This window comes from Leptinotarsa decemlineata, unplaced genomic scaffold (genome assembly GCF_025532065.1).
Source record: "Leptinotarsa decemlineata unplaced genomic scaffold, Ldec_3_MD MMD2_P_RNA_scaffold_4, whole genome shotgun sequence".
Classification (NCBI taxonomy): domain Eukaryota; kingdom Metazoa; phylum Arthropoda; class Insecta; order Coleoptera; family Chrysomelidae; genus Leptinotarsa; species Leptinotarsa decemlineata.
Window position 1 is genome coordinate 1,474,576 of NW_027412531.1, and position 24,005 is coordinate 1,498,580.

A 24,005-nucleotide genomic window follows, 5' to 3' on the forward strand; every position below is an offset into this window, starting at 1 on the left:
AAACAAATAAAAATTGAAATATTAATAAAAGCTGAAAAAAATAAAAATTATTATTAACAAAAAATGAAAAGATTTCAAACCAAGTTACGTCACGACGTTTCGATTGTTAGTACCCACAATCGTCTGCGGGTGATAACTTCATCTTCGTCTTCGAGTGATATGTTAATTCTTTGTAATTTCAGTTTTTTGTTTAATAATATTGTTATTTTCGGTTAATCTTATTGATTTTTAATTGTTTTTTTCAGGGTTTTCAAAACAATTTATATTATATCAGACAATGGAAGTCCGAACTGATGAAATACACATAGATATCTCTTTAGTTCCTTTCATTGGCTGAATTCATGTTACTTGTATAACGATTTTCTCATGTAATTAGGTTGAATAAATGAATAAATAAATCAATAATAAATGAGTAAATAATTATTCATATCGGAGGGTTGGCTGTCCTTATTCATCTTTCACTGTCTGAATCACTATGCATGCTGTTTTTCACGAGTGCATTGGCTTAAGATGTGGGGGTTGAGTAAACCGCAGTTCCGCTGGATACGGGAATGACAGAATTACTTGTGGTTCTGTTATTCCCTAACTGAATGGCAGCCCAACGATGGCTTAATCCTAAGGAGTGTGTATCCGTGCCGAAAGGATGAATGACACAGCCTTTCAGCTGTGTCTACGGAACCTTCGAGATACTGGGCGCCGTTTCGTCGTAGCATCGCCTAGTCACGGTAATGCGGGGCTCTGCCGTTGATTGACCTTCTTTCCCTAGCTACTCGTGGGAATTTTATGGACAGAGAAAACTTAAAAATTCTTTCTGACGCTGAGTCTACAGCGTCGAGCGTACGACTCCAACTGACCTCCCTGTAAATTTAGATCAGGAGCGAGAGCTTGTCAACCCTCCAACTCCTGATCCAATAACTGATCCTGAAAAAAGGTTTGGTGATGCAGCCAGAAAACGACTGAGTCGTCTCCTCGAGAGCGGGGTACCTTATAAAATCGCCTTGCATCAAATTCTTGAGCGGCGTACGCCAAATCTGTCTCAGGTGGAGGAACAAACTTCCCATGAGCAGGTTAGCAAACGTTTGCGCTCAAGTGATGATTCACCAAAAGCAGAGGCGAAAAAGCTCTGCATGGTTTAATCTAAGGCATCGTCAGTTATAGCTGACGTGCAAAAACATTCACATGGAAAGGTTGTCGCGGATATCAAGGTGGTAATCTTGCACTCTGACTATCTAACTACCTCAATAACGATGAAACAGCAGAGCATATACTTTGTGTCTGCCCCGCTGGGGACCGAATAAGGTTTTTGAGTTCGGCAGAGCCGAAAGTAAAAGATTGAAAATGAAAGTGAAGGTTTTATGTATATTTTGTGAATGTGAAACAACTGATATAATTCATAAATTCGATTCTCTGTGAATTCCTGTCGCAAGTAGTTTTCCTCCGTGATTCAGTTTGCTCTTGATTGAGATCGATGTGAAAGGTTCTTGAATTCAGTAGGTACGTAAGTAACATCAGGCAGGCACTTTGAACATTGTCGACGCAGGGCGGGTCTTTGCCGTGAACCGCGGCATTTCAAAGCAAAGCAAAGTTCACTTCCCATCTCTGAACAAACTGACTGACGTGGAGCTCTGGAGAATTCCTGCAAAGGGGGTGAAAGTGATTAGTTATGAATGATTTTAGATAGAACTAGTACTATAGCTGAGATAAGTTTATATCGTATAATTTAATTTCTGGGATCTGCCCATCAAGACGCCCAGGAATTCATTCGATATCTCTCAGAAGGTTAATATGAGGACCTCGATAGAATTACTGAGAAACCTAAACCGATCTTAACGGAGATTGACGAAAAATTGAGCGATAGTGGAAAAGCACAAGAGTCGTGGCTGAGATATTTGAACATGAACAACTCTAAGACTGTAGACAGTTTCGTTGGTCTATTCAAATCCACTATGAAGTACACACACTATGGACACTCATCACTAACCTTAAACCCTTTTCGGGGTTTTTTCTCTCTCCATACCACAAAGAACTGGCCAATTACTGGTCAATTCAGTTTGTCACAATGCTTGGACTTCTTCACAAAAGAGGAAACCCTAGATGGAGATGAAAAACCAACCTGTTCTAGGTGCAAGGAAAGAAGAAAATGCACAAAGTCCTTACCAATCCATGAGTTTTCCCGTATTTTAGTTATTCGTTTAAAAATATTCTCTCCAACAGAAAGATTCAGAGGCAAATTGAATGTTCCCATTGAGTTTTCTTTAAAAGGATTAGATACGAGCAATTATGCAGCAAACAATGTAGCTCCTTGTCGTTACAATCTATATGCACTTTCGAATCACAGTGGGAATACTCACAACTGGCATTACACAGCATATTGGAGACACTCTTATAATGGCACGTGAAATGAATACAATAATTTACATGTGCCCTCAATTTCACCAAAATTGCTTCTAAGTGAGGAGGCATATCTCCTCTTTTATGAACAGGAGGGAACAAAGCAGCAAGCACTTTTGGATTTTTTTTTCTCTTCTAATAAGCTGAATTGTCTCAATTGATATGTATGATTCTTCTGATAATAAACGAATGTTTAAAGAAAAAAAGTGATTTTTACTAGTCACCAGATACTTTTAATTGATTATCTTTTTTTATTTATTCAATGTATTCGGTACAGGTAGGATTACCCTGTGAAAAGAAGTTGATGAAAATGTTCAAGTGATGAAATAAGTGAATATTTTTTTATGCAAGTTGTTTATTGTCCCTTCCACCATTCAGGTTATTAGAGACGGCATATTACATGTCATAGTAAAAATAAAAATGTGAATAATAGATACAGTTAATCTAATATAATCTAAATTTCATTGACTAAACCAATATCAGTTAGGTAATCTATAAGCTGGGAGGGATTGCAACCTTCCTTCAGAAGTTCGGCAAGAGTTGAAGGAAATCCATGTAGTTTTCGATGTCGATTGTAAGCTTCGCACTCGATTGAAATATGTTTCACTGTTAGGGTTAAATGGTTTTGCTGCAAAAAATAATAATGATGTAGGTAATGTACTGAAAACTGAAGAATTATTCGGAAGGTTCTAAGTAGCAGCTACGACACCATACTCCTCAGCAATCCACGGTATTGATCAGATATTCACCCAGGCTAAGCTAGGACCAACGATTTCATTACTTTTCTATCTGATCAATATCGTGTATTGCTGGGGAGAGTGGTGTGATAACTGCTACCTAGGACCTTCCAGATTATTCTTCAGTTTCTGGTGCATTATCTACATCATTATTATCTTTTTTATTTCAATAAAATTATTAAACCTTTTTTCTACCTGAGTATTTCATTTTCAAGTTTTCAGTTTCTGATTTTGTTACTCAAATCTTCTCATTCTTTTTACTCAATTTCTAGTGCCTCAGTATTACTGTAATTCGCCATTTTTCAGCTGCGGCCATCTTGAATTTGAATCTTTTTCAAAGTGTTCTACTATTCAACAAGTCAAATCATGTTAGAGTAGAGTAGAGTAGAGTAGAGTTTATTCTCTTGTGTGACAATTAAAAAAATTTGTATACAGTCGTCAAAAAAATAGTAAAAGGAAAATGTTGGACTTGCAGAAACAAATTTTAAGCTATTTAAAATGTAAAATAAAGTTATATATATATATATATATATATATATATATATATATATATATATATATATATATATATATATATATATATATATATATATATATACAAAAATAACCTATGTAAAATAATAGGAGAACTTAGTTATAATAGATTACTGTTACTTAGTCATGTTTCATTAAAGAAGTGTATGAACTCTTCACTTTTATAAAACACATTTTCTTTAAGGAAACTTTTTACCCTTTTAGCAAATTTAACTAGGACTAGTTCCTTCCACTCGTTTGGTATCATATTGTAATATTTAATAGACAGAAATCTGAAAGAGTTGAGATTCTTGGATAAGCGAAAATACGGCACTATAACGGATTTATATCTGGTATGGCAAAAAGTAAGCATTCATAAATGAATTGATTAGTCACAGTCAATATACCTAGTTTTTTGAATAGTGGACGACAACTTTCATCAAGTTTTGAATTTGTTATTACTCTTATTGCCCTTTTTTGCATTATGAGAATTTTATCAACATGTGCCGATCCACCCCATAAGAGAATTCCGTAGGACATGGTACTGTGAAAGAGACCGTGGTAGGCTGTGAGAACAACACTTTCATTTACAATATCTTTGATATTTCTTAAGAGATAGATGGAGGTAGCTAATTTATTTCTCAGATTGGTTATGTGAGCCTCCCATGTCAGCTTACAATCTAATGTTAGTCCCAGGCATTTTACCGGCAAATTGTCCTCCAGGGTTGAGTTGTAATTGAGAGTAAAGAGTAACGTTTTTGTTTTATCATTATTTAGACACAATCTTACATTCGTGAAATATTCCTGAGCACTTTTGAGGGTGTATGATTCAATATTCTGATCATAGTTTCTCATTGAAACTAGTAATGTGGTATCATCAGCATATTCAACATGTTTTGACGATAAGAAATGAGTCATGTCATTAACATAAATAATAAATAGTATGGGACCTGAGATTGAACCCTGGGGAACCCCCAGGGTTTGGATGATACCTTTCCGTTTGAGGAGGTACACTGATATCTTCCTGTAAGGTAACTCTGAATGAATGAAAAAGCATTTCCTCTGACACCATAACTTTCCAATTTCATTAAAAGAATTTCATGTGACACACAATCAAAAGCTTTGGAAAGGTCCAAAAAAGATGCTAGTGTCACATTTCCTTTCTCAAATTCATCTGTGATGTGAATAATCATATCTACAATCCATGTTGTTTAGGGTTCAGTACATTTTTTCTCTCTAAATAGTTGATCAGTCTAATTTTATAAGCCAATTCAAGCAATTTTGATAGAATAGGAACTAGGGAGATGGGTCGGTAATTACTGATATTATTTTTGTTACCCTTTTTAAAAATCGGTATAACTTTGGAGAGTTTAAGAATCTCTGGAAAAACACCTTCTGCAAAACAGGTATTGATGAAAAACGTTATGGGGCTGATTAATTCGTCTTTTGCAAATTTCAGTGAGTCGCTATTTAGCCCACATATATCTCTTGACTTTGATGTGCTTAATCTGTCAATCAGGGTAATTATCTCTAATTCTGTTACCGGAGTTAAGTGAAATGAAAAGGCTACACTGTTATTCTGTATTGATTCGATGTATGTATCGCCATTAGACTCTAATTTTTGGACAATTTCCTTGGCAATGTTACAAAAGTAATTATTGAAGTCATCCAGCGATATTTGGGGGTTAGGAGAAGTGATCATAGTAGGTTTTATGAGTGACCATGCCATTTTTTGCTTATTCTTATACTCATATTGTTGTAAATATTACTGGAGCTTTATCCCAACAACAAAACGTTATCTTAACATCCCGCCACGTGTTTTGATTACCAAGTGATCATCTTCAAGAGGAAGATTAAACTGTCAGATACGTACAATAGTGTCCTCATTTATACTATATATACCTCTAGGTACCTGCGTGCCTTGAATTGATTTCACAATGTTGCCTTATTAACTAGTCTTTGATTGATTTTACAATGTGTCCTTATGTACTAGTTAGTTAAATCCGCTATGCTATAGCTGCGGTCATCTTGAGGGGGTCAAACTTCCATTACAAAATTTGACCCAAACAAACCCGGCAAGCTGAATAAAACCGTTCAAAATTCTATAACCTTGATAATAAGGAACATTGAAATGATTATAATGTGTTGATCATCATTGAACTAAAAATTTTCCTCTGATGTTTTTGGAAAGTATATCAACTATTTTGGATTTTCCAATTTTTTCACTCAATCCTTCTGAACAGTTAATTCCACTCAACAATTTGAATTCGGATTATTATTTCCTTCGATTGTATGTACATCAAGATGAAATTTATTGAAACTTTTTGAATTACGATAATGCAATTCAGAATTTTTCAAAAATCGAGTATTACTTTTTGGAATATTTCGAAACAATGTATATACGAATTCAGTTTTTTCAAAGAGTATACAGCGTGACTCACGGTCGATGGTAGGTTAGAAGTTTCTGGAAAGCGCAAAGCATGATTTTTCTGAAAATTTCACTTCTCACATTTCCTTTCCTTTTCAGAAAAATCATGCTTTGAGTTTTCCAGAAACGTCTGACCTACCATCGACCGTGAGTGACGCTGTATAATAATTCAAAGTCATATCATTAGTCATTTTGTTTAAATCCAAAAATGGATTATCTTATGGTTTATACCTTCATAGCTTAATTTATGGGACGATACATTTTTTTTGTCTTTCAGTGCAGAATGACCAAATTGTTATGAAAAATCTGATAAAAGAGCGAATATGAGAATTATAAATTGAAATTTGTATTTGATTATCTGGAAAACTTATTCTTCTGATTGCTCCAGTGGTACAATCGACTCTTCAACTTTATTTATATGACTTTCAAATCTTTATCGAGTATACACTAGAAAATTCAGCCCAGCATGTGCATTGTCTTTTGACGGTACCTCTCACACTTGAGAGGTTCACAAGAGAAAAATGTATGATACAGGAAATAGCAGCCACTAACGGTTTCTCGAGGGGTATTGTATATGATATATCAAGGGAAAAAAGTTCAGGTTGAGAATGAACGAAATCTCGACTTTTAGAAAACCAAGATAAATATATCTCAGTTCCATACCAACAATACACGAAGATTTACCTGACTATTACATAAGTACACATTGTAAAATCAATTCTTGAGTAGTAGATAAGGCAATTTTGTGAAATTAATTTAAGACACTCAAGACGCAGGTACCTAGAAGAGGTATCTATTGTATAAATGACTATAACATTGTTAGTATGTTCAGTTTGATCTTCCTCTTGAAGATGATTCCTTGGTGATCGAAACACGTGTTGAGGTATTAAAATAACGGTTTAGTGGTTGGAAAAAACACCAATAATATTCATTACTACATCAAAGGTTCCAAACCGTGCATGACAAGTTCTAAATATAATAACAAATATTGTTCAACATAAGTTCATTCACAAATCGAACTCATCTCAATATTTATATTGAATTTACCTTTTTGTATTTTGTAGAACTGTACCAGAATTCCAGAATACAAACAAAAACTGCTAAACATAGCCCTCCGAGAAGAACTACAAAAACACCGCCAATGTTGTCCACACCTAAAGAGTTAGCTTTGGATCCCTTTTTCTTCTCATTTCTTTGACAAGTTTCTCCTGAGTTTCTCCACCATTTGTTATACAGCATTTGCATTTCACCTTTCTCCTGTAACTCCAAAATGACAAGGGAGATTTTATCTTTCCAAGGGCTTCCCTTTGGCGTTGCTATTCCATATCCCTTTGAATCTAATAGCCCTCCTATTTGTGTGAGGTTGCAATCCCGCTGAACGACGAAATCAAGCATCGTGGATTCCATAAGGAATGCATAATTTCCTTCCAGAACTCTCCGGATACCATCTTCATAAGTTGGCATGAATACTGTAGGCTGTCGGTTTTCCATGAATCTCCACATTTTCTTGTATGTTTCAATCATGGAATCCTACATTGGAATGGATAAAGAAATAACACAGTTAGTGCTGATATTCGATGTGATTTCCATATGAAATATCAGTTCTTTCATTATTTGAAAGCAAACAATTGAACTTTAGGAAAGAGTTAGGGTAAAGCAGACACTCATCGGCCACCGGGTAGTGATTGGCATAGCCTCAGTTTTTCATAATTAATAATGATCTGGTAAGAAAGAAACGGAATTTAATTTCATCAGTTGGCATCGGCAACCTTTCAGAATATGTTTTCCAAATCATATCGCATAACCTCAAATAACTACGTCGTTGTGAATGAGTTCGTGCTCTCTGTTCTTCAGTCTGTGGTCAGATATATCAAGAACTATTCATATCGAGTGTTGTACGAGGTCAAATAAGTAGATAAACAACAGGGTTTCTGTGACACCAGCCAATGAGAGCATAGCAATGTGCCACATGACCAGTTTGTTCGGTTGGTTACGCTATCGGCATAACCGCCATATACTTGACCAACTGCGCTTTGCGAAACTGATTCACACTACGCTGAACCAAGCCATACTGCGCAGAGCACAGTTGGTCAAGTATGTGGCGTTTACGTCGATAGCATAACCAACTGAACAAACTGGTCATGTGATAAATTGCTACGCTCTCATTGGCTGGTGTCACAGAAACCCTGTTCTCAATGTAAGTTGATTTTCACATTTTTTATGATTTATCAGTTTGAAGAACATTGAAGGCAAATTATTCAATGGCGGGAAAATGATTTTCATGGTCAAAATTCATGTTTTACCGTATGCCAATCACGAGCTTCGAATTTGATGTCTAAAACATCATATACAGTCATTGGCCATATGGCCAATGACTGTATAGTTGAAAATTTTCACTATTTTACATTTCTTAGTTCATTCAAATCCATTTCAGAACCTAATTGACAGTAACCTATCGATAATGTTGAAAATACCATCGTATATAGTGCTTGTCCATATGCCAATCACTATAATCGACCGTATGCCAATAACTGTATGGCCATTCGAAATGAATTGAAATATTTTCTAGAAGCCGAAAGTACAAGAAGGGGGAAAATATGGGAAGAAGTACACAGAAGAAACTATCACCTCAGCTTTAGCAGCCATAAAAAATGGTATATCTCAAAGACAAGCCTCTAAATTATTTGGTGTGCCTCGTCAAACGCTGCAATTCAGAAAAAGTGAAAAGTTCCACAGTAAAACTAACTTGGGACCAAATCCCATTCTAACACATGAAGAGAAAACTATTTTAGAAAACTGGATCCTAAATAGTTACAAGAAAGGTTTCCCAGTCTGAAATTTTGATATTATTCAAGTATCTGTGAAAGAATTATTGGATACAAATCCCCGGAATAATCCATTTTCTGATAATTTACCTGGCGACGGATGATACAGGGCTTTTCTCAAACGACATCCAGCTCTAACTCACCGCACCCCAGAGGCTGTAACAGCATCTAGTTCTGTTATTTCAGAGTCAGACATACGACATTGGTTTACTTTGGTGTAGGAATATCTCAAGGGAAAGGGTTATTTTGAAATATTGAGAGATCCAACCAGAGTGTTCAATGGGGACGAGACGTGTTTTTTCCTTTGTCCTAAAAATACCAAGGTTATTGCTCCTAGAGGTGCAAGAAACGTTTATGAGGTAGACTCTGCCCAAGCGAAAATGAACATAACCGCCATGTTCACTTTCTCTGCTGCTGCTCAGGTGACAGAACCTATGCTAATAGTTCCGTATAAGAGCCTACCAGCTTCCATCATAAATTCGGTACCAAGTTCTTGGGGAGTTGGTCATAGTGACAATGGTTGGATGAAGGTGGAATTGTTTTACAAATATATCGGCAATATATTATATCCGTGTTTGAAAAATAGTGGAACTAACTTTCCGGCCATTCTTTTCGTGGATGGACATTATACTCATCAAACTTTGAAGTTGAGTCAGCTCGAAACTAGAGATTATTTTGATAGCACTTCATCCAAATCTACCAGAATTATGCAACCTGCTGATGTGGCAGTTTCAAGCCACTCAAAACCGGATGGAAAAAAGCTGTATTAAAGTTCAGAAGGAAAAATCCTCAACAAATACTAACCAAGGAAAAATTTGCTCCAGTATTGAAAATCGTAATTGATCAGTGTGCCAAGGTGGAAACAACAACACATGGGTTTCGAGCCAGTGGTTTATTCCCATGGAATGCCTCTACTATTGATTACGAGAACTGCCTTGGTTTGAACAAAAATAAAATTGAAATAATCCACGATAAAGAGGAACCACAAGGAACCAAAGATGCTTTCATTTCATATAACCACTTCAAAAATATAGTAGGAGATGAAAAAATTAAAATTTTTGAACAAATCGACAGAGTCAATAATAATGATGATGAGTTAATTATATTGTACAAACTGTACAGCGAATTCAAAAAAAATGAAACTTTGGTTGCAGATGCTGAGACTGATGATGCTTCATATATCACAAGTGAAATACCTGCAGAGACAAAGATCAGCGAAGATATAGATATAACAAATCTCGAAATAATTTTTGCAAATGATATTTCACCATCTGTGAATACCGAGGATCATGTATCTACCGTGACATATGAGGTCATAGACTCGTCCAGAGGAAAAAATCATACTGGCACGAATCTTGATGAAAGAAATGAGTTTGGAGATGGTATAAATGAAGAAATGATAAAAATATCAGAAGAAACAGTTAGTGCCACAAATGAAATGAATTGTGAATTTGATAAGCAATCAATGAAAAATACCATGAAATTAGATGGGCCGAATAAAAATAAGAATCCGACGCTTTCGTCATTGCAAGAACATTGCAAGAGAATCATTACGAAAGAGGAATCAATCCAGTGAATTCCAGTCTGGACGATCATGTGATATGGCCTAAAACCCCGGTGAGAAAGGGTAAGGAAAATAGTGAAAGATTACCATTTGTTCTAACGAGCACTCAATGGAAAAACATTCAAACGAAAAAACTGGAAGCTAACAAAAAGGAAGAGGAAGAAAAGGAAAATAGAAAAAGAGAGAGATGTTTGAAAAAAGCTGAAAACGAAAAGAAGTTAGAGAAAGAGAAGGCAATCAAGAGGAAAAAATCAAATGAGCCAAATACAGCAAAAGGTACACGTGATGACAAAAAGAAAATGAAAAGTGATTTGCAACCGGCAGAAATCCAAACTAAAATTTCTTCAGATGATTCATTGGAGCTGAAAAGTGCTACTCCTCAACCTGCCTCAAGCAACAGCCGAGTAAATATTTTATCATGTGTCACAATTGCACGAGAAACACACGTGAGGAAAATATTCGGTGTCGATGAAAGCAATATTTATGCAGAAAACAATCAGGAAAAATTACCTTTTCCCATTAATTAGATTGCTCTTGGCAAAATCTGCTTCATCTGTACGAACAAGATTAGCCTAATATCAAAATGAATCAAATGCTATGGATGTGAAAGAACCTACCATAATAGGTGCATTATTAGACTGACACCATCAACTGATACATCATGTTCACAAGTTTATTATTGTAAAACCTGCTCAGCCAAACCAAATATTTCTTTAAATCATTATTATAATATATCAGTTGAATAAATTGAAGTCCTGGTAGGATTTGAAAACCTGAAGTTTCATTTCCTTTGAGTATGCCAATCACTGTATGTCTTATGGCAAATATAGTCTATTTCAAAAGAGTGTAGAGTAATAAATCATGAAGTGTCATAAAATTTGCCTGAATTTCGTTGTCGTCCATGGGCGTAGGCAAATCTTAGGATTATTAAACTTAATAATTAAAGTAAATTAAAAATTACAGACATAGATAATAATAAAAGGCCATTTTTGGGAAGTAATTTGGTCTAAAACTAAGTACCTACATGTATTTAGGTAAGTAAAATTTCTTAAAAAAAGATTAAGATTAATTTTAGTGGTTCTTGTAAACTTATTTAATATGCAATTTGGGTTCATATACTTGAGCATGATTTCTCAAAAAAGGGTTAACACTTAGTTCCGAGGTTCACAGTTTTAGTATTGTTCAAGTGTCAAATTGTAATAACGTATCCAGTAAAGTTCTTGTCGTTTTTGTGAATAAATTGATTTAAAGTCCCCACAAGTGTTTCAATACGTAAAGTTCGTTCGTGTGTGTTTGTGAGTATTTCCCGATTTCGGTTCGTATATATTTTATTGTTACATTTTATATTTTTTTAATAACACTGTTCTGCTGTATTAAATTTTTATTTCCTTTAATATAATTTTTATGAATGCATATTCTTTTGGCAATTATCCCACTAGCGCGCCTCTGGCTCAGTATTTATCCGTCGATAACAATGGACAAATCCCTTAAAACAGGGTGATACCTACCTGCTCTTTATGAAACGACATAATTTTGCAATGCGGACTAGGGAAGTGACAGAATTTATTGACGGATCACCCTGTAGCGCTTTTGAATACTTAATGAGATTTTATTACTCTACACTCTTTTGAAATAGACTATAACAGTAATGAAACGGCCAATGACTGTGGATTTTGCATTCTTGGAAAATTATATAAAATTCTGGGTTTAAATGGAAGTAGGGCACTATTTGGTTCACTCTTCTCCTTTTTATATTTTTCAGAATGATTGTTTGACAACAGTATCCTTCATAATGTCCATATTTATTCTATTGAAACAGATAAACTACGAGACAGGTTTTGAGTGGCCAATGACTGTACACTTTACCCTATAAAATCACTTAATCACAACGAACTATTTAATAGGCTTCAGAATCATTTTTTCAATAACTATCACCCCACGATTCCGCTAAGAAGTTGAGAGTTCAACTGACAAAGATTTATGAATTGTGTTGATTGTACATGCGATGAGATGAATTTTTATGACCTGCGGCAATACTGCCGACACAATTTGGAACACCCTGTATATGCGATAAGATGATTTTTTTTATGAACTGCAAGAACTCTCACTATACTTGCATACGTTTTTTTAGTATTCATCTGTATTAAAACAACGATAAAAATAAAATAAAAACAACAATAAAAATTAATAGGCGCTCCGGGGCGACTTCATTGATTCCAGTGGCGCATTTGCTTTTTCAGCTACAGGAAAACCCGAAAAAACCTGCAGCACCACATCATCTGAAGATCTTGATCTAACAATGTTCTCTCTCTTATAAAACAAAATGTAGGGTATCTCTAGAGGCTCCAATAAATTCAATGCATTGCCAGAACACTTCGTGACATGACTATCGTCAAACTTAAACCAGTCCGTTTCTTCTTTGACCAAGGCGTAATAATGACCAAATTCAACGCCAGAACCACAGTGAACAATGACTGCATGAATATTATAATAGTGGTCTGCTAGGTTGAAATGTTCATCTATTTCGAAATTTCCAAAGAGTTTCTTGCTTCCGTTAGAGGTTGAGTCTTGTTTGAAAATCATCAGTGTTATTATTAGATTGACTGGAGCCTCAACTATACTTGTTTTCTCATGACAGTCAGTTAGTTTGGCGCATGTTTGAGAATACAGTCGATCATTACCTGTTAAAAATTCCATTTTCAGATGATTCAACCTTAGCTTTGCACGGACTGGTTATTAGTCATATTAGGAAAAGCTAGATGAAGTTCCAGAAATTCACATAAGTTTTCAGTACTTCTTGAACATTTACCACGAAGTAAACAAGTGAGGATTTTTCCAGCAAAAGATTTACAAACACAGGACGAGATGGGTTGTACGGAATCATTCAGTCCAGAGCGGTCAGGAGTATTGATTTTGCTATTGTTTTGCTCACGAAGAGTATTCAACAAGAACCCCAAGAATTCGGAACAATCCTCTTGTTGTTCTAACGGGTATCTAGTGTACTTCAAATACTCCAGAAAATCGGTTGGAGGGAAAGATGATACCTTCTTACGAAACTGCAGCTGTATGAACAGTTTTTTGAGTTTCATGAATAAGTAAGAAACATTCCCGTTCTCGTTCATCATAAAAACTTTGTTTTTGGAATTCTTCGTCATGAACAACACTTGTGAAATGCTATTCATGTAGCAAGTGTTTCCTAAATCATCCAATCCAATTTTCTTCTCTAGATTTTCAGTACAACTATCTACTGATTCGTAAGGAAGAACATGTTTCACAGAATCTCCATAAGAACCATTTCTCAAGCTGCGATCGATCCTTCCAAGTGAAGAAGGATTTCGTAGAGGGATCGATTCGGCTCTTGCTTCAAGAAGCTCTTCCACTGAAAGGGACCAGTTCTACGAGGACTGCAACTCATTTTTTGGGAGCAAGAATGACCTGAGTCCACTGACCGCACTGAAAAAGAAGAAGGTGGATCAATCACTCGTGAATTAACCTTGATAGGAGACTGATGAATATCCACATATCTCGGCTTGTTTCGAAGAGGTTTCAGTTCCGTAATAAATTGAGGGCAATGCATAATCTCATCAAAATTATGTGAAGGAGGAATAGTTCCATGTACTGAAGCAGCATTGCCACGTTGAATAGCAATACTGATTCTTTCTATCAAAAAAGAGGTAGAACGGTGATCTTTCGTTGCTTGGCCAGAGACTCCGGGCCATAAACACCAAAAGTTTCAACAGCTACTGGATAAAACAGATAGTTGTTTCCAAGATTTTGGTATTTTTTCCTTTTCAATTTCTCGCCAGACAATGCTGCAGTTCCATCATATTTGTATTTCAGGTCATTTGCTGTTTCTGGTTTTGTGATGATTTTTGGGCTTTTAGGTTTTTAGGCCTGGTGTTTGATCTGTAACTACGACAGACATTGACAAATGTGATGCAGTAATAGTTCTATTTGAAAATTGTTGTGTAAATATTCTGCCTCAAGATTAATAACAATCATTTTTTCAAATAAATGTTCCTTATTCTTTCACTTCTGTATATTTTTCACATATCATTACTTAATTTCGTTCAATCTGAGGTCATAGCTTTCATTCACAAATTGATTTTAGTTTTCTAGTCCAAAAATTTTCAACTTCGACTCGAAGGGTGACTTGTGGAGCTTGGTTCAAGCGAGTATGTCATGTTGGTGGCTTTGATACAGGGTGATTTAGGCTAGCAATAGCATAATGAGAGATAAGACCTTTTGAATAGTTAGCTCACAAAAATCAATCCTTGAATTCTAAGGGTTGTCTTTTGTCAAAAAGCTGATGAATGAACATTTTGCATTTGCATTTTGCAAAAATGCCTATCATAGTTTATTACATATACATATGATGGAATTGGCTGATACTTGATGAACATCCATAATTAACGTATTGAACAAACACTTCATTGTGAAATTTCCACTAAAAGGTTTTACAAAATTGCAACACGTGTTTCGCCATACAATAGCTTCTTCGGGCATATCTTCACTAAGAAAATCTACATATTCCATATGTAGAGTTGCAGTCCTCGTAGTTCTGGTTCCCTTTCAGGGGAAGAGCTTCATGAAGCAAGAGCTGAATCGATCCCTCTACGAAACATGCTATATGAATAGCATGTGTTGTTCATGACGAAGAATTTCAAGAACGAGGTTTTAATGATGAACGAGAACGGAAATGAATCCTACTTATTCACCAAACTCAAACACCTGTTCATGCAGCTGCAGTTTCGTAAGGAAGTATCATCTTTCCCTAGAACCGATTTCCTGGAGCCTTTGAATTACACCAGATACTCGTTAGGACAAACACTCGACGCGCGTTTCGCCACCAAAGTTAGGAGTTTATCAGTTTGGTGTTAGGGCAATTGATTTCGAAAAAAGTTATTCAACTTTCACACCAAAGGTTCCAATCTCATCGTTTTTAACAAAAGGAATATTCCGATTCCTTGGGGTTCTTGTTGAATACTCTTCGTGAGCAAAAAAATAGCAGAATCAATACTCCCGACCGCTCTGGATAGAATGATTCTGTACAGTCTATCTCGTCTTGTGTTAGTAATTTTTTTGCTGGAGAAATTCTCACTTGTTTACTTTATAGTAAATGTACAAGAGGTAGCAAAATCGAATGTGGATTTCTGGATCTTCAACAAGTGTTTCCTAATATGACCAATAACCAGTATGTGCAAAGCTTATTGTGAAATCAACTGAAAATGGAACTTTCAACAGGTGATGATCGACTGTATTACCAAACATGTGCCAACCTAACTGACTGTTATGAGGAAACAAGTATAGCTGAGGCACCAGTCAATCTAATAATAACACCGATGATCTTCAAACATGACCCAACATCTGACGTAAGCACCAAACTCTTACGAAGGTTCGAAAAAGATGAACAATTCAATCTAGGAGACCACTATTATAATATTCATGCAGTCATTGTTTACTGTGGTTCTGGCGTTGAATTTGGTCATTATTACGCCTTGGTCAAAGACGAAACGGACTGGTTTAAGTTTGACGATAGTCGTGTCACGAAGTGTTCTGGCGATGTTTTAAATTTATTGGAGCCTTTGGAGACACCATACATTTTGTTTCATGAAAGAGCGAATATTGGTAGATCAAGATCTTCAGATGATGTGGTGTTGCAGGTTTTTCCGGGTTTTCCTGCAGCTGAAAAAGCAAATGCGCCACTGGAATCAATGAAGTCGCCCTGGAGCGTCAATTAATTTTTATTGTTGTTTTATAATTCCATGATTTATAAAATGAAAATATTAATTTACGATAAAAAAGTTTATATTATCTATATCTCAAGATGCAAAACAATATAAAATTTTGAAGAAAGCTCTGAAAAAACTATTTGTTGAATGAAGGCTTCCACTTTTCGTTTCCGGGGACAAAACACAAGCACTACAAGAAAATCGTTAAGGCGTTGAAGAATATTTACAAAAACAAACTATTACTGTATGTGTATGAATCGTAATGTGTTATTTTTCCAATGCGGTACTCTTATTTCAATTATTGGTGTAGTATTATGACGAATCTTATACAATTTCTGTATTGTCTGTCAAAAAATAAAAATGTGTTGTTGTTTATATTCATTATAACTCATTTTCAACTGAATATGGTTATAGTTTGTCTGACATCTACATAAATTTACTGAAAAAAAACACTAACTCTCGTGCTGTCTGTTCTGATCGATTTTAAAAACTCACACTGTTCATTAAACTCAGATGAAATTGACTGTTAGTATTCATTATTTTCACTTACCCTAAAAAAAGTCATTGTTGAACCACTTTCCAGTGTGCCGTATGGAATTTCTGTCTGGCCAGCAAGATCCTCTGCATTTTCTATCGGAGTGATCATTCGTTCTACTGTGAGGAATGCTGCCAAATTTGCAGTATAAGATGATATTATAATCAATGTAAAGAACCACCAGACACCTCCTACGATCCTTGTCGAAGCTGCCTGTGGAAGTAAGATAAGTGAGAGATCAATCAACCAAAAAAAAAGCGATTTATTGCCAACAGTACCCACTTACAGGAAATGATATTACTACAGAGTATATATGAAATACATATTAAAAATAATGGAATATAAAAATTTATGAAAGTAAATGCTGAAACACAGTAAATATAAAATGTTCGTATATGTGAAATTTCAAAAGAGGAACTAAAAATTGAATATATATCACAAAAAGATACAAATCATGCAATGTAGCAGTACTGACAAAAATGTTGTTTATGTTATTATTAAAAGTGATTGTGGATACATGTAACCAAAGCGTTCAGAGGGTCAAAATGAATATAGCAATTAATGAATCGAAGAGGTTTTTTGTACTAAAGTGTATAATTTTTAAAATTCTTGCAAAGCGCTTTCGACTTTCGTCATCATCAGTGCTCACCTGAAAGTGAATGATCTAATTGAAAAGGAAAATTAGTGAAAATTGAAGTTGCATTTTTTGTTTATTTTTAAGGTTAAGAAATTTGGAACAATTGTTTAAGATTACATGGCTCATTTGTTATATTTGACTTATATGAAACAAAATAGGCTTATAGCCAAAAAAATACATTTTTGTATTCAGGCCATGTGGTTCAGTCGAAGTATTATATGAAGAAGGACAACTTGAAACAGGATGTGTCAAGTGTCATGTTAAAATAATGGTACCAACTTGAGAAGTGATCCATTATGGATTTAAAATTAATTATGTTGAGGAAAAGTCAATATTGAATAAAGTGTATTAGTAATACATTTGATTAATTAATAATTCATGATCCTTTTATGAAGGGGAAGGAAATCTCTGTTCAAGTTCACTTGAGTATTCAAACAATTATCATTATTGGAAAGTTCTTCAGAAATCTCCAACTCTTCAAACAAGTCAAGTCTAAGGAAATTTTTATTATCTATTTTATGTAATATTTTGGAATTTCTATTGAGACTGAAGTTGTGATTGTGAAATTTTATGTGGTGGCCAGATTTGTCAGGTTTTTTGAATGTTCATTAATTCGTGTAAAAAGAGATATACAGTTTCTACCAATGTAAGATGCCGAACAATCAGAGCAGTCAAGCTGGTAGACTCCACTTATGTGTAATTTGTTGATTTTGTCTTTGGAATCTACTAAAAAGTTACTTGAGTTATTTTGAGATTCATCTCAATGCCGATACCAACATATTGGTAGAACCTGTAGACCTCTTTTTACTCGTATTAATGAACATTTGAAAAAACCTGACAAATCTGCCATTGGGCACCACATAGAATTTCATAATCACAACTTTAGTCCCAATAGAAATTCCAAAATATTGCATAAAATAGATGATAAAAATTTCCTTAGACTTGACTTGTTTGAAGAGTTGGATATTTCTAAAGAACTTTCCAATAATGATCATTGTTCGAATACCCAAGTAAACTTAAACAGAGATCTCCTACCCCTTCATAAAAGGATCATGAATTATTAATTAATCAAATTTATTACTAATACAGTTAATTCAATATTGACTTTTCCTCAACATAATTAATTTTAAATCCATAATGGATCACTTCTCAAGTTGGTACCATTATTTCAACATGACACTTGACACATCCTGACACTTGACACTTGACAGTTCTGATATGCATTTTTTGTATGTTCTTGAGCTTTCACCGATTCGGTTTTCATCTCCTCAATCATCGCAAATCGCCGTCCTTTCATGGGTCTCTCCAACCTTGAGAACAGAAAAAAGTCGCAGGGGGCCAAATCTAGTGAATACGGTGACTGAGACATGATTACGATGTTGTTTTTGCAGAAATGTTATCGCGATACAAAATAATAACTTGTTTTTACACATTACTGGAAGTTATTTTGAGATTCATCTCAATGCCGATTGTTCAGCATCTCACATTGGTAGAACCTGTAGACCTCTTTTTACTCGTATTAATGAACATTTGAAAAAACCTGACAAATCTGCTTTTGACCACCACATAGAATTTCATAATCACAACTTTAGTCCCAATAGAAATTCCAAAATATTGCATAAAATAGATGATGAAAATCTCCTTAGACTTGACTTGTTTGAAGAGTTGGATATTTCTAAAGAACTTTCCAATAATGATCATTGTTCGAATACCCAAGTAAACTTAAACAGAGATCTCCTACCCCTTCATAAAATGATCATGAATTATTAATTAATCAAATTTATTACTAATACAGTTAATTCAATATTGACTTTTCCTCAACATAATTAATTTTAAATCCATAATGGATCACTTCTCAAGTTGGTACCATTATTTCAACATGACACTTGACACATCCTGTCTCAAGTTGTCCTTCTTCATATAATACTTCGACTGAACCACATGGCCTGAATAGAAAAATGTATTTTTTGACTATAAGCCTATTTTGTTTTATATAAGTCAAATATTACAAATGTGCCATGTACTTATTTTGATACTTCCTGTTGCTTGACAAGTAAGTAATCTTGAACAATTTTTCCAAATTTCTTAACCTTAAAAATAGAAAAAAAATTACAACTTCAATTTTCACTAAACTTCCTTTTCAATTAGATCACTTACTTTCAGGTGAGCACTGATGATGATGAAAGTCATGCAAGAATTTTAAAAATTATACACTTTATTACAAAAAAACCTCTTCGATTCATTAATTCATTTAAGTGTATTCAGCTTTTCCAAAAATGAAATTAAATGGTGATCGTAGCATAACATTTGTGCGTGATGCTTCGCAATAGAATTCCAGATTGTGTCGACCTTCACTTCTTGGTATAATACTAAGAAATTGATCTCTGGTAAAAAACTGTACTGTCAATATTGTTGTTTAGTAATTTATGCAGGAATTTTATACCAAGGATAACTCTCCTATTTTCCAAAGATGTCATATCAAATTGTGTCAAGAAAATCAGACAATCATGTGAGAAATATGCTGTTCGTTCGAAACATTTTGCGAATTTTCATTTTTCTCATTTTTTTTATTGGTTTATCAATTTCTATTATGTCCCATCCGAAGTAGTCCCACGCAGATATAATACCTTTTTTCCAGAGTTTTCTCAAGTCCTCCAAGCAGTTCTGATATGCATTTTTTGTATGTTCTTGAGCTTTCACCGATTCGGTTTTCATCTCCTCAATCATCGCAAAACGCCGTCCTTTCATGGGTCTCTCCAACCTTGAGAACAGAAAAAAGTCGCAGGGGGCCAAATCTAGTGAATACGGTGACTGAGGCATGATTACGATGTTTTTCTTTGCAGAAACATTATCGTAATACAAAATCATAACTTGTTTTTACACATTACTGGAAGTTTTATTCGTATTGCTCTTCACAAGCGGCGCATGATTAAAAAAAAACTCCTTATTGATCGCACGACCGTGTAACAAAAACTCCTGATGCACTACGCTACGGCAATCGAAAAAAACAATGAACAAACCTTTACATTCAATGAAACGTGGCGTGCTTTATTGGTTTCGGCTCTACAGGGCTCTTTCATTGGGACGATTGAACTGTGGTCTTGATGTCATAATCATATACTTATGACTCGTCACCAGTTACGGCCCTTGGAAACAAATCTGAATCGCCGTTAACGTCATTCCTAAGCAATGCTCATGCTGCGATTTTTTTGGTCAAAATTCAATAATTTTGGAACGGCCTTGCCTGCTGTCACAGGCTTCATGTGCGAAATTTCAAATAAAATTGCAAAGTATGCCCATATACTCAATATCTCCTCTAATAACGATTCAATAATTTTCCATAACAATTTTCTTCACTTTCTCAACATTTTCACCGGTTATTGATGTGCTGGAGCGTCCAGGGCGAACATCACCATTCACAACTTCTCGATTTTCTGTTGGAAGCGTGTACCACTTTTAAAATTTTTTTTACTCAGAGTAAAATCACCGTATGCAACTGTCAATATTTCAAGTATTTTTGACCACTTCATTCCATTTTCTACACAAAATTTGATCCAAATTCTTTGATCCATTTTTTGGATGGCAGAAAATGGTCTAAGGTCTCTCACCAACAAATTAAACATTTGGAAAATACCAAAATTAGGTACTTTTTAGGTGCTTTTTAGCTACCGAAGTCAAAAATTAGGTGCTCTGTAACTTACACCGCAACTCAATACTCAAAGTTTCGTTTCTAGCAGTATGTGATTCTAGCAACGCAATGAAAATATTAATAAAATAATAAACGTTAAGGGAAACACTATTAGGTGCTAATTAAGTGCTGAACGGTGAGGATCATAAAATGTTCTATTTAATAAACAAAAGCTTCCAATTTCGCTAAACAACAGATCTAAGAATCAGGTCTCTCGAATACGAGGACGAATGCTCTATCAGGTATAAACTAATTAGGTGCTCACTAGATATTCATAGTAAAACTAGATTCTTCAATGCCTATGGGGCTCATGGACCTGAAAACCACTGATGTACTGAGTATCTATAGTATGTTATTAATTGAATCAGGGCAAAAAATTAAAGTGCTAATCAGGTAATAGTAAACCTAGATTCCATAATACCTATGGGGCATTGAAGAAAACCACTATGACTGATGGACTGAGTTCCTACAGTACGTTCCTCATAATTGAGGGTATGAGAATAAAGTGCTAATTAGGTGCTCATTAAGCCATCCCAACGATGATTTAATCCTAAGGTGTGTGTATCCGTGTCTGAGCCTATCAGCTGTCTCTACGGAATCTTCAAGATACCGGATGCCCTTTCCTTGTAGCATCGCCTTGTCACGGTAATGCGGGGCTCTGCCGTGATTAACCTCCTTTCCCCAGCTACTCGTGGGACTTTTATGGATACAGTAAACTTAAACATTCTTTGTGACGCTGAGTGTATAGAGGAGATTGATGTCGAACTCACGACTCCAACTGACCCCCTCTAAATTTAGATCAGCAGCGAGTCTACAGAGGAGATGAATGTCGAGCTTACCACTCCAACTGACCTGATAGTTTCGAACATGAAAAAAACACTTTGTTGTCGAAGTAACATCAGAAACAGCATGCAAAGGTCCCTTTCCAGAAGACGGGTTGGCTGTCCTTGTTCATCTTTCACTGCCTGAACCACTGTGCATGCTGTTTTTGGCGAGTGCATTGGCTTGGTATGTGGGGGTTGAAAAAACCGGCCATCGGATGCTTGCTTCCACGTAGCCCCGCTGAACACGGAAATGACAGAATCACTTATGGTTCTGTGTTTCCTTAACTGACCTGCATTTCAACGATGGCTTAATCCTGCCGTGCCGAGATGATGAATGACACTGAGCCTATCAAATGTCTCTACATCACCTTCCAGATAACGGATGCCCTCTCGCCGTAGCATCGCCTTGTCACGGTAATGCGGAGCTCTGCCGTGACTTACCATCTTTCTCTAGCTACTCGTGAGACTTTTATGGGCACAGTAACCTTAAAAATTATTTCTGTTGCTTAGTCTACAGAGGACATGGATATCGAGTTCATGACTCAAACTGACCTCCCTGTAAATTTAGTTCAGAAGCGAGTCTACAGATCAGATGGATGTCGAGTTTACAGCTCCATCTGATCTTCTTGTAAAATTTATTCCAGGAGCGAGTCTGCAGAGGACATGGATGTCGAGTTTTCGACTCCAACTGTAAATTAAGTTCAGGAGAGAGTCTACAGAGGAGATGGATGCCGAGTTTACGACTCCAACTGACCTCCCTGTAAATTAAGTTCAGGAGGGAGTCTACAGAGGAGATGAATGCTGAGTTTACGACTCCAACTGACCTTTCTGTAAATTTAGTTCAGGAGCGAGTCTACAGAGAAGATGGATGTCGAGTTTATGACTCCAACTGACCTCCCTGTAAATTTAGTTCAGGAGAGAGCTTCTCAACTCTACAACTTCTGATCCAATAACTGAACCTGGATAGGTTTGGTGGTGCAGCCAGGAAATGACTGAGTCGTCTCCTCAAGAGCGAGGTATCTCATGAAACCACCTTGCACCAAATTCTTGAGCGGCGTACGCAGAATCTGTCTCAGCTGGAGAAACAAATCCCCCACGAGGAGGTTACCAAACGTTTGCCCTCAAGTGATGATTCACCAAAACTAGAGGCGAAAAAGCCCTGCACGGTTGAATCTAAGGCATCGTCAGGTGTACCTGACGTGCAAAAACCCTCATATTGTAAGGTTGTTGCGGGTATCATGGTGGGAATCTTGCACCTTGACTATCCGACTACCTTATCAACGATGAAACAGCAGGGCATATACTTTGTGCCTGCCCCGCTGGTGACCGAATCAGGTTTTTAGAGGTCGGAAGAGCCGTATTCTTACCATCGGACCTGTAAGTCCACTCACCATACAAACTAATCGGCTTTGTTAAGATGCTGGGTTTAGTTGGTCGAGTGGGAATAGGTGTGAGCCACAATAAACCCTTGCGAGTTGCGGTGGAGGATCGAATAGACCCACTTACTTTGGACCTAACCCAACCTAACCCATTCCAGAAAGCCCACTATTCATTCTCTCATAAAATTGAGACGAAAACTTCATTACTCTTGTCGTCAAACTTCTCAGAAAAAAATTTTTCTTTGGCTCCCACTATATTTTTGACAAATTTATTACGAAGGTACAACAACAATGCTTTCAATTTCGAAAATACCTTTTATTCAAATATGTCTATACCGTCTACGTGTTCCGACCATTTTGAATGAATAATTCCCTGATTCTGTAATTTTTAAGATATTGTATAGTAGCAAAATTACCTTTGGATTGAGATCTGAACCCTGCTGCATCAACGTCCCCACTGTGAACCAAAACGAATTTGATAAAGAGAATTGATTTTCCATGTTACGGTCTTTCTTCACATCAGAATTATTTATATTTGCCCACTCTGGAGGAGAAAGCTTTGCAACTATAAACATGACAACAGATACCAAAACGTAGGCCGATAACACGTAAAGCCAGATATCTGTAGCCAGGGGGTTCATGAATGAGAATAATTTTGCTTGTTCACTCCTGGAGACCTGTAAAATATTTGTTATAAAATTATATTTTCAGTTTATGAGATTTTTTTTCAAATACATAATATCAACAGGACC

The 24,005-nt window shown here is 35.8% G+C and overlaps 1 protein-coding gene across 5 annotated transcripts in view; it reads right to left on the reverse strand.

Moving 5' to 3' along the window:
• Positions 1 to 1,339: 1,339 nt before the first annotated feature.
• Positions 1,340 to 24,005, reverse strand: part of LOC111515799 (glutamate receptor ionotropic, kainate 2) — a 76,506-nt gene continuing 53,840 nt past the window's right edge. For 3 of the 5 annotated variants that reach the window (XM_074186650.1, XM_074186647.1, XM_074186649.1), the window contains 4 exons: positions 23,670 to 23,930; positions 16,741 to 16,938; positions 7,117 to 7,599; positions 1,340 to 1,636 (listed from right to left, as the gene is read on the reverse strand). In XM_074186650.1, the coding sequence (XP_074042751.1) occupies positions 1,445 to 1,636; positions 7,117 to 7,599; positions 16,741 to 16,938; positions 23,670 to 23,930 (1,134 nt within the window). In that variant the 3' untranslated portion in view covers positions 1,340 to 1,444. Of the gene's footprint in view, positions 1,637 to 7,116; positions 7,600 to 16,740; positions 16,939 to 19,989; positions 20,124 to 23,669; positions 23,931 to 24,005 lie in introns of those variants that run through there. The other 2 variants (XM_074186648.1, XR_012468432.1) reach the window with 2 other exon arrangements.